Source organism: Bufo gargarizans, chromosome 1 (genome assembly GCF_014858855.1).
Source record: "Bufo gargarizans isolate SCDJY-AF-19 chromosome 1, ASM1485885v1, whole genome shotgun sequence".
Taxonomy (NCBI): domain Eukaryota; kingdom Metazoa; phylum Chordata; class Amphibia; order Anura; family Bufonidae; genus Bufo; species Bufo gargarizans.
This window is the reverse complement of record NC_058080.1, coordinates 160788005-160800483: the sequence shown is the minus strand read 5'-3', so window position 1 is coordinate 160800483 and position 12479 is coordinate 160788005. Positions and strand designations below refer to the sequence as shown.

The 12479-nt window shown below is 40.6% G+C and overlaps 1 protein-coding gene across 1 annotated transcript in view; it reads left to right on the top strand.

The window, feature by feature from the left end:
• TMA16 (translation machinery associated 16 homolog) overlaps positions 1-12230 on the top strand; it is a 66195-nt gene extending 53965 nt beyond the window's left edge. The window contains exons 6-7 of the mRNA XM_044299900.1: positions 2009-2051; positions 11520-12230. Coding sequence (XP_044155835.1) covers positions 2009-2051; positions 11520-11682 — 206 coding nt within the window. The 3' untranslated portion in view covers positions 11683-12230. The remainder of the gene's footprint in view (positions 1-2008; positions 2052-11519) is intronic.
• The last annotated feature ends 249 nt before the right edge of the window (positions 12231-12479 follow it).

Here is a 12479-nt window from a genome sequence, read left to right as displayed (position 1 = left end):
TGGTATGCCTTTTTATGGGTCTCCCTAATTTACATAATGAACCTGTATTTATTTAAACATTTATATAAAATGGGTTTTCTATTATAAAACCGTATACAGTTATTATGTGGGAGGCTAAATTCACATCTGCTTCAGAGTGTCTGCGGGAGTCCTCCGTTGCAAATTCTTTTTAAAATGCCAGAGGGAAAAAAGTCATGCACGCGGGCCTTTTTTTTTTTTCTCCACTTAAATTCCAGTCTGCTGAATGGAACCCATTATAGGCAATGATTTCCGTTTGGTTCAGCTATGTGCCAAATTCGGCAGTTCCGTTATTTCTGTTGTTCTGCTCCTAGATCAGAGCAGAAGGGCGGAAATCAATAGCACTGATGTTAATGCTGTCTTAATCCTTTGCAGGTTTTCTTTTTTTTTTTTTTCTTTTAATAACTGTCCTGCAGTTGATGCCATAAATATCACTAAACCAGAGACCTTATTATTTTATAACTAAATCCATATCTTTTTACTCTGTAAAGTACAAAACATGTTCTGTTTTCCTTTAATGGAATGTCACCCAGTGTGTGAGAAGTAAAAAAAAATGACTCACAAAGTATGTTATCCAATCCTGACCTTTCATGAAGCCTTGTTAATTCAGTCATCCATCTGCTTTCAGCTAAAAAGCCAATATTACCCAGAAGAGAATCTTTAATGTTAGCTCTCTTCTACAGAATCTCTCTGCAGGGATCTCTGCTTATACGCTGTGGTTTTGATACTGTACAATTAGTTGCCTGTTTTGAAAAATGATGAAAAATAAAATTATAGCATAAGTGAGCGAACATGGAGATAAGTTGCTTGCCCTTGGTTACCCTACTTGGCAATCCTTTTATGACTTATTCCATGTCCTCAGTACTAGACCGAGGACGTCATTTGATTGCAAGCTTTTGTCACTGGAGCATGATCAAAATCCTTGCTCTGACAAGTGAAGTCTTGCTACATATGTTGATCTTTTTTTTTCCCAATGAACCATAAAAGATCTGTTTTATCTTGATAACTACACTTGTTCTAAAATAGTTATTTTCGCTACCTGCAGGTTCGAAGCCAATCTCTGCGTCCTGTTCACAATGTTTCCCCCAAGGCAGTCTTTCTGCACTCGACTAGCAGAATTTTCTTAGTCCCGGCAACTTTGTTTAAGTATTCTGTTTTGCCTTCTTAGTTCTGTGTTGTATTGGAAAGCAGTGCATTTAATAAACCTAAGACCACTTAAGGGAACATTACAATTACCTAAACAAGTATTGTATTCTTAACACCTACACTCGGAAAGTCTTCAGACCCTGTCACTTTTTTTTTTACTTTTTAATTTAATAAATTTGAGTAATTTAACCATTTGAAACTATAAATTCATTTGATTATTCATTAGTACTGGACATCATGGTGACCAGGCACTTCCTCTTGTAATACAGCCTCCATTGGGATCACCTGTTTGATCACGTGATCGGCACATTGACCTGCCGATTCACACAGCGGGTGTTGAGATAACCAGAAGTCTCGCTTTCTTTTCGAGTTTCTTGAGACGGACATCCTGGCTCTCATAGACTCGTGCTGTATTTCATAGAGGATGTGCCAGGCGAGTAAGTTCTCCATACCCCAGTTTACACTCTTGTCAGATTATCACATTAAGTGCCTCACAATTCTGTTTTTGCACAGTTTCATTAAATAGAATTTATTTGCCGCTCAAAGCAGGAGCTCGGTCGCCCCTTACCTGTGCGTAAAATGTCTTCTTTCTTCACCAGCGACCCTCTGAAAATCAAACGATTCCTTTCTCTCCATGAAAATGTAAAGGTGTACTATGTGTTCTTAATATAATAACAAATCCATTGTAAGGTCAATACTTCCAATAACTGACAAAAGTTATATGGATCATAATTTTGTGCGTGTAAATATATATAATGTATATATAATTTTTTTTTATATATATCTATTTTTTTACTTTAACATTCACTGCTGACTAAAATACTCTTGTTTTACTATTTTACAGAGATACCAGATATTGCGAATACAAAACACTTAAAAACCTTTAGGTAAGTCTCCTTGATAACTTGGTACAATGGCAACCATTTTTCTCTTTCTCTGCCAAATAAAGATTCCATATGTCCAAAGACATAGATAAAATGGAACGGCTGCAAAGATGGGCTATAAAAATGGTGGAGGGTCTTAAGCATAAGACATACCAGGATAGACTTAAAGAACTTAGGGGGGGTCATTTATCAAATGGAAATACGCCTAAGTTAGGTGTATTTCTGGTGCAGATTGCGACGCGAAGGTCCTCTGTGCCGCAATTTGCAACTTCTTCCCGCTGATGCCAGATCTTAAAAAGGGGATTCATTTACTATTATAGACGCCTGTTTTAGGCATTAGAAAATGGTCTAAAGGTCTCTAGCCCTTGATAAGCACCTGATGATAAGATGCACCTAGGTTTTAGAGGAAGAAAATATAAGAAAAAATGTTTTTCTCAGAAGAGAACCTCAGATCAGACCCCCACATCAGATTAGACCTCCATATCAAACATCACATCAGACCCCCATATACGACCTCAGACCCCCATATAAGACCTCAGACCCCCATGTTAGACCTTAGATCAATCCCCCACATCAAATCAGACACTCATGTCAAACCTCAGATCAGAGATAGAATAAATGCATTAACTTGCATCTCCTGCTCTGCCACCACTCTGCAGATCCTATGGTGTCTCTTGCAGTCACCGCTGGTCTTCTCTGGACCCATGCCGCACTGTGACCTGACTGCGTACAACGTCAGGTCATAGCACTACATCCTGCCGCTCCACGCAGTCACGACACTGCAGCATGGCGCCCGGAGGAAGACCAGGGAGCGGTGAGTACAACACTGCACTCCCTTAGCCTCCTGGATACTAGGATACTAATTAGCTAAATCACTTTATAAGACACACTGACCCTTTTCTAATAAAGCAGAAAATTAATTAGCTAAATCACTTTATAAGACGCACTGACCCTTTTCTAATAAAGCAGAAAATTCTGTATATTAATACATACCACCTGCCGGCCAATAAACACGATGAGACAAAAGTCTGGTGTTTCCTTTTTAACTGGTGTAATTTATAGAAAATTTACTTCCAATATGTGAACGTATTAATTGGGAGGGAGATTGCCTTATTTGGTGAAGGAAACTTTTTTGGACACTGCTTTAAAATCCACCATATTGAATTCAGTTCAGCTTTTTCAGGTGCTAAAGGGTCATGTGATATGTTAATCTTGACTAAGATTTACTCAGAAACACAATGAAATGTGCAGCATGTAATATTGCTTAGCTGAAATCGTGACTCCTGCAGTGCTGTGAGGAAGTATCACCAGCGGTTCTTCAGCGTGTTCACAAACACTGGATTAAACGCTAAACCAAGGCCATCCGGCAGAATGATGGACACCCAAAACACGCTATGTAGAACACTGCGAGTGTGTTTGAGTAACTTCTAGCCAGATAAGGAGGGGGAAATCACACTTACAGACACACAGGAGGATCCTATAATTTTCAGAAGCAAAGTAGAAGCAGTTCTTGACCTCAGCTAGCTCTGACACTTCCTGTGAGCCGTCTTCTATGTCTCGGTTACTAGGGAGGGATCTTGCCTGACAATAGACAGTGGACTGCAAGTTAGGTGGGAGTGAAACCTCTAGTGACTAGAAGCTTTTTTCAGGGGGATGCAGAAATATATATATATATATGTGTATATATATATATATATATATTTTTTTTTTTTTTTTTAAAGTGATTTAGAAGTCTGCTAATTACACCATTCTCTATTAAATTAAATGACAGTGTTTGAAAGTACAGTGACCCCTCTAAGCTTATTTTGTATTAGCATAGTCCTGTATGGTAATGTATTATGCTCTGTGTCATGGCACAGGCTACTGTTAGGGCAATACTAGGGTTCCCTAACTTCAGGCTTACTGACCAGACAGCCCTGGTGTCCTTCATAGGTCCTCAGGGCTGACTGCGGATTGCTCCCCTAGTCTCCGATCGGGTCACTGAGATACTCAGTGACCTGATCACGGGGGGCAGTCCCCTTTGATCGTGCCACTTCCTGTGACCCTGGCTGTGAAGCAGAGCCTGCTCCAAGAACCCAAACTGTTTCCAAGCACCAGTTCTTCACTGGCGCGCTCCAGTGGCCTTTAAAACCCCTCAACTGCAGCTGCACCAATAGACATGGCTGTAGACCAAGGACCTGCACCATCTGCTGTCAAAACAGTGGATGGTTGTTAAAGGAAATAAGGAAAAACACATCATTCTGATTTCTACAAGGACAAGAATATTCTTGTTTATGTAGGATTCCCTATCAAACTGCATCATGTCCATCCTTTACAGCTCACTACATAACACCCACACTTATAGAATCTTAGTGTAATACAGTGCCTACAGTATTCACCCCCTTGACTTTTTTCGTATTTTGGTGCCTCACAACCTGGAGCTAACATGGAATCCTTGAGGATTTGCATAATTTAATTTACAGGACATGCCCACAACTTTGAAGATGTGTTTTTTTTTTTTTTTTTTTTTTTTATCGTGAAGCAAACAACAAATAGGACAAAATAACAGAAAACGTCAATGTGCATAACTATTCACCCCCCTAAAGACAATACTTTGTAGAGCCACCTTTTGCAGCAATCAGAGCTCCAAGTCGCTTTGGATAAGTCTCTTTGAGCTTGCCACATCTCACCACTGGGATTTTTGCCTATTCCTCCTTGCTAAACCTCTCCAGTTCCTTCAAGTTGGATGGTTTGCGCTTGTAAACAGAAATTTTTAAGACTGGCCACATATTTTCTATTGGATTGAGATCTGGGCTTTGACTAGGCCATTCCAGTGTGTTTGGGGTCATTGTCCTGCTGGAAGGTGAACTTCCGTCCTAGCCTCAAATCACGCACAGAGTGGTACAGGTTTTGCTCAAGAATATCCCTGTATTTAGCACCAGCCATCTTTCCCTCAACTCTGACCAGTTTTCCAGTCCCGGATTCAGTTATGCATTCAGTCATGGAATTGCGTTATGGTCCATTGTAACGGAATCCATGAGCAATTCAGATTATACCACATCCCGAACTCGAATTTCAAAATATGAAATTCGCTCATCCCTAGTTATTGGCTATAGCTGCCTGCCCCTTCCCTGTATCAATTTTTTTTTTCTGCTACTGCCAGATAAAAATGTAAAAAATGCAAACCTTCAAATGAGAACCTTGGATCCTGGAGACTGCGCCACTTGTGCCCTATTATGGTCACAGTTCCTGCTGTCTAATGACCTGAAGTAACTGTACATCTATACTATAGTACTATATTGCTGTATGTGTTTATATACAGTCCTCTGATAATGGTTGATCGGTTAGTACTGTATACAGTCCTCTGGTGGTTGATTATGTATAGATATATATCCTCTGTGTAAAATGCTCTGACTGTGGCTGATAATAGAGAACAACAGGGATGTGATTGGGAAAACTGTGAGGCTGCACGCATGTGAGGTTGATCCAGGGCTGTAGCGCTGTCCAATTGCAGTGCAGGGCTCACAGACGGGGAGAAAAAAAAAACTCCCCAGCTGTGAGCTCCTCGCTGTGATTGGACAGCACTACAGCCTGGGAGAAGGAACGCCCAGGGAGAAACAGGGCAGACTCCTCCCAGTATAACCAAATCAGCGAAAATACCAGGGGACATAGCGGGAGAACAGAGTGGCGCCCCGGAATAATGGTAAGTGCAGTGAGATCCCGGGGAGCCGCTCTACACAGCCTGATAGTTATCTTGCAATGTTTGGACCGATGAAAGGTCCTCTTTAAATGAGGGAGAAAAAATATTTGAAGAAAAAAATCTGAAAGTCTCTCCCGTGATTCAAACCTGGGATCCCTGTATGCAAGGCTGTCTACTTACTACCTGGCTACAGCCTTATCACATTGACAGTTGAGGTTTTTCTATACTTAAAAAGCTAATAGATATTACAGGTTTCATTATGATAATATATTGTGCCTGTGAATAAAGCCGAAATATGTATACTAGCTTTCTAAGCATAGAAACCCATTCTCAGTGTGGCAAGGCTATATAAAGTAGTGTATATGATATGTTCATGCTAGGACAAAGCTCTGCCCTCAGCATGCTGATGTCTATCTCCGTCAGTCAAGGAAATGGGGAGTGTGCAGAGGACAGGGGGTGTTACAATAGCATAAATAACGCCAGTCTTACTTATTTAACAGTCAGATGACACAGTTAGTAGTGACCGACACATCTGAGAAGTTAGGGAGGGGAACTTTTTCTGACTTTCCATTGCACCCTTGTGGTGAAATTACAAGGTGCTAGTCATTTAATATGGTAGCCTGGAGTCATGAGGGCAACCAGGCCTGTCATAGTAAACTGCTCATTAAACTCTGCCTGCACATATGTAAGTCACCTAGGATGACAAAAAAAAAGTTAAAAAATTCTAATCGCCCCTCTTTCTCAATTTTACATATAGAAATTTAAAAGTGAACATAATTTGTATTGCTGCGTACTAGAATGTCCAAACTATTACATTTAAAGGGATTTGTCCCATTCAATGAACGCAGTCATGGAAAAAAAAATCTAAATGCTCAAAATCACCTTTTTTTGGTCATCGCGTCTGCTGCAAAAAAGGAAAAGACATCAGAAATGTGTATGCACCTCAAGATGGTGCCTATAAAAACTACAGCTCATCTTGCAAAAAATTTGCCCTCACATAGTTCTGTGGATGGAATTATTGCAAGGTTCTGGGTCTAAATGTGACAATGCAAACAATTTAGATTTTTTTTTTTTTTCAGATTATTTACTTAAAAGTAGTATTAAGATCATAAAAACTACAGGTCCTTCTAAAAAAATTAGCATATTGTGATAAAGTTCATTATTTTCTGTAATGTACTGATAAACATTAGACTTTCATATATTTTAGATTCATTACACATCAACTGAAGTAGTTCAAGCCTTTTATTGTTTTAATATTGATGATTTTGGCATACAGCTCATGAAAACCCAAATTTCTAAATCTAAAAAAATTTGCATATTTCATCCGACCAATAAAAGAAAAGTGTTTTTAATACAAAAAAAGTCAACCTTCAAATAATTATGTTCAGTTATGCACTCAATACTTGGTCGGGAATCCTTTTGCAGAAATGACTGCTTCAATGCGGCGTGGCATGGAGGCAATCAGCCTGTGGCACTGCTGAGGTGTTATGGAGGCCCAGGATGCTTCGATAGCGGCCTTAAGCTCATCCAGAGTGTTGGGTCTTGCGTCTCTCAACTTTCTCTTCCCAATATCCCACAGATTCTCTATGGCGTTCAGGTCAGGAGAGTTGGCAGGCCAATTGAGCACAGTAATACCATGGTCAGTAAACCATTTACCAGTGGTTTTGGCAGTGTGAGCAGGTGCCAGGTCGTGCTGAAAAATGAAATCTTCATCTCCATAAAGCTTTTCAGCAGATGGAAGCATGAAGTGCTCCAAAATCTCCTGATAGCTAGCTGCATTGACCCTGCCCTTGATAAAACACAGTGGACCAACACCAGCAGCTGACATGGCACCCCAGACCATCACTGACTGTGGGTACTTGACACTGGACTTCAGGCATTTTGGCATTTCCCTCTCCCCAGTCTTCCTCCAGACTCTGGCACCTTGATTTCCGAATGACATGCAAAATTTGCTTTCATCCGAAAAAAGTACTTTGGACCACTGAGCAACAGTCCAGTGCTGCTTCTCTGTAGCCCAGGTCAGGCGCTTCTGCCGCTATTTCTGGTTCAAAAGTGGCTTGACCTGGGGAATGCGGCACCTGTAGCCCATTTCCTGCACACGCCTGTACATGGTGGCTCTGGATGTTTCTACTCCAGACTCAGTCCACTGCTTCCGCAGGTCCCCCAAGGTCTGGAATCGGTCCTTCTCCACAATCTTCCTCAGGGTCCGGTCACCTCTTCTCGTTGTGCAGCGTTTTCTGCCACACTTTTTCCTTCCCACAGACTTCCCACTGAGGTGCCTTGATACAGCACTCTGGGAACAGCCTATTCGTTCAGAAATTTATTTCTGTGTCTTACCCTCTTGCTTGAGGGTGTCAATAATGGCCTTCTGGACAGCAGTCAGGTCGGCAGTCTTACCCATGATTGCGGTTTTGAGTAATGAACCAGGCTGGGAGTTTTTAAAAGCCCAGGAATCTTTTGCAGGTGTTTAGAGTTAATTAGTTGATTCAGATGATTAGGTTAATAGCTTGTTTAGAGAACCTTTTCATGATATGCTAATTTTTTTAGAATAGAATTTTGGGTTTTCATGAGCTGTATGCCAAAATCATCAATATTAAAACAATAAAAGGCTTGAACTACTTCAGTTGGTGTGTAATGAAATTAAAATATATGAAAGTCTAATGTTTATCAGTACATTACAGAAAATAATGAACTTCATCACAATATGCTAATTTTTTTAGAAGGACCTGTATATAAAATTGATATTTGTGTAATTGTACTGACCTGCAGAATAAGGTTTATAATGTTGGGAGGAGCTAGCAGAGAAAGGTGGGAGGAGCACACTGTGGCTTTAGTCGGCCCTCGGTGCACTTAACTGCATATTTGCATATGGATTAAAAGTACCTTTTCTCCAGAATGAAGCAACAGATCGGTAAGTGAAAGATATCATTACTTTGAGCTAACTTACAAGGCATTGTGCCTGGTTCATCAGAGAATTTCCTGGGGACAATTCTCTTTAATTTCTTTTATTGGGACCTAAAGAGGATCTGTCACCATAAAATGTAATGTAATCTGCAGGCAGCATGTTATAGAGCAGGAGAAGCCGAGCAGATTGATATATAGATATTTGTGGGAAAAGATTCAGTAAAACCTGTAAGATAGATGGGATAGAATAGATAGATGGGATAGAATAGATAGATGGGATAGAATAGATAGGTGGGATAGAATAGATAGGTGGGATAGAATAGATAGGTGGGATAGAATAGATAGGTGGGATAGAATAGATAGATGGGATAGAATAGATAGATGGGATAGAATAGATAGATGGGATAGAATAGATAGATGGGATAGAATAGATAGATGGGATAGAATAGATAGATGGGATAGAATAGATAGATGGGATAGAATAGATAGATGGGATAGAATAGATAGATGGGATAGAATAGATAGGTGGGATAGAATAGATAGGTGGGATAGAATAGATAGGTGGGATAGAATAGATAGGTGGGATAGAATAGATAGGTGGGATAGAATAGATAGGTGGGATAGAATAGATAGGTGGGATAGAATAGATAGGTGGGATAGAATAGATAGGTGGGATAGAATAGATAGGTGGGATAGAATAGATAGGTGGGATAGAATAGATAGATGGGATAGAATAGATAGATGGGATAGAATAGATAGATGGGATAGAATAGATAGATGGGATAGAATAGATAGATGGGATAGAATAGATAGATGGGATAGAATAGATAGATGGGATAGAAAAGATGGATGGGATAGATAGATAGGATGGGATCGAATAGATAGAATAGATAGATAATATAGAATAGATAGATAGGATATACATTTCTATACAGGTATTTGCTCATTCCACCTCCTGTGAACAGCTATCAGTACAGGGAGGAGGTGTTATCAGTGACTGACAGCTATCTTTTTACGCACATTTAGGGCCGTAATACACTAGCCGAGAATTGGCCAGATCATTGCTAACTGGTGTTTGTAGGAATGCTCTTTAGCAGTGATCTTCTGGTCTAAAGGTGCCGCTGATTACTCGATGAATTAGCGAAATGCTCATTCATCGGGTAATCACATCTTTCATGTGGTAACAAAAATCATTGTTTGTTGGCAGCAGATTGTGCCGTCTAATTACGCTCTGCTGCTGGCAAATAATGATTGTGGCATTAGTGATCTGCTCCCCAAAGGGTCGTGCCTAGGGTATTTGGCACCCAGGGCGAGCCTTTCTCTGTCACCACCCCTTCCCCAACTTAAAAAAAAATGGTACCCTCTCACAGTAGTATTGCCCTCATTATACAACCTTCACAGTAGTTTTGTCCAGATATGTGCCCCCTCACGGTATTTATGCCCACACTGTGCCCCCTCACGGTATTTATGCCCACACTGTGCCCCCTTACAGTATTTATGCCCACACCGTACAATTTTCACAGTAGTTATGCCCACATTGTGCCCTCTTAAAGTACTTATCCCTTCATTGTGCCCCCTTCACAGTAGTTATGCCCTCATTATTTTGCATCCCCTCACAGTAGTAATGCCCTATATGTGTCCCCTTCACAGTTGTAATGCCTTCTTTTTGCCCCTTCAGAGTAGTTATGCCTTCACTGTACCCCCTTAACAGTAGTAATGCCCTCTGTGCCCCTTCACAGTAGTAATGCCCATTGTGCCCCCTTCATAGCAGTAATGTCCTTTGTGCCCCCTTCATAGTAGTATTGCCCATTGTTCCCCCTTCATAATAGTAATGCCCATTGTGCCCCCCTTGTAGTACTGCTCATTGTGCCCCCTCCATAGTAATAATTCCCATTGTGCCCCTTCATAGTAGTAATGCCAAAAGCAGGCAGATTTCCCGGCTGCAGGCTCCTCCCACACATGTGGGCAGCGCGATCTGTGCCTGCAGACTGAATGGTGGAGCAGGGAGAAGTCTTCATCATTCAGTGTGGGAGAGACGGATGTATTGATGGAAGCGCTCATTGCTTCTGCACCTGTTGCGGTCCGCCCCCGCTTAGCACGCCACTTGCTCCCCATACTGTGGAGGAAATCAGTGTATGTAATTACTGCAGTCTCCTTCACTGATGAGCTTCCTTCCCAGCAGTGTAATACAGACTTTATACACACAGTGCCATCAATAACTGGTAGCACCTCCTGAACCGATAGCTGCTCATCTCTTCCTACTCTATACCATGGTGCTTTCTAATTGCATTGCATTTTGTGGTGACAGGTCCTCTTTAAATTGCAATGTGTCATTTATTTGCAAGTCAGTAGTGCCTTAAGGCCTCATGCACATGATAATAACTTCGGTCCACATCCAATCCGTAATTTTTGCAGATCAGATGCTGACCCATTCATTTCAAGGGGACCGCAAAACATGCAGACAGCACAACGTTTGCTGTCTGCATCCGTATGTTCTTTCCACGACCCGAAAAAAAAGATAGATCAAGTCCTATTCTTGTTCATTTGCAGACAAGAATAGGACAAGTTGAAAAAAAATGCTGACATACACACGGCTGGGATCCACAATTTGCGGATTGCAAAACGGATACGGTGGTGTGCAGGAGGCCTAAGATCATATGTAGCTCAGGTTCTAATACACAAGGAATTGGGCTCCAGTAATGGAGATTGATATGATTTATAAACCACTGTTCTAGTTCAGCCTCCTGTACAGTTCTAAGCACTGAAGGTGTATGTGATTGATGAACCGTTTTCCAGCATTCCTCGGGGTAAATCTGTGCAGTTCTGATAAATTAACAAATGTGTGCTTTTTTTTTTTTCTTTCCTTCTCCTCAACTGCTTATTTTCAGAGAATGGGATTTGGATCTAAAGAAGCTGCCAAACATTAAAATGCGCAAATTTTCAGTCAGTGAATCATTACCTAAAATTAAGAAAGACGTTGCAGCAGAAGATTCTGAAGTTGAAGAGAAAATAGAAAGTAAAGACGAGTCTGACGACAATGGAAGCGAGTGAAGTGCGCCAAGAGACTGTTAAATTTACCTCTAAAATCCAGAAAGAGCAGAACAATCAAGACCGCAACGCCTTGTAAACCGAGTCTGCAGTGAAAACCCCGTTTTTGGATTTGGAAGTAACTGTGACTCCCGACAGAATGAAATGCAAAAGTCAAATCTTTGCAAGTTTATTTTGTGTTAATAATTCATCTTGGTGGGAGCTGTTCACACAAGAGCCACGCAGAAAACATGTTTGATATTTCTGTATTTGAGTCTGCTGAGGAATACGGCTCCGCGTGTCTCAAGTGAGATGATTAAGCGAAGCGAGGAGATTTCAGTAAGAATTAGCTGCACTTCATGTGCTGCAATTAATTGCTGTCTTGGGCTGAGGACTTTGCATGAATTTTAAAAGGATCTGTGTGGTATTTCTTCTCTTGTAGACATACAGTATATTTTTAAAGGCAGATGATATATTATCTTCGCTGTTGCTATTACTGTTGACTAAACTCTGAGTATTTCTGGATAATGTCATTCTTTAAATAAATCCTACATTTTAGGGTCTCAAAATGGGCTCTGTTTTTAATGACTGTCCTTCTGTGTGCAAGTGTGAATTTAATTCTCATTACAGCTTTTTATTCTTCACTTTTGGTAATTGCATGGGTTATTATTGACTTTTGAAATATCATCTGCATATTGATGAATACGTGTTTTGGAATTACATAGAGCTCTACCACACTATAGATTTTTTTTTTTTTTTAAAGACAAGCACAAAAAAGAACTGGCTATCCATACAAGGGTCTTACCCATGCGGTGGCTGTG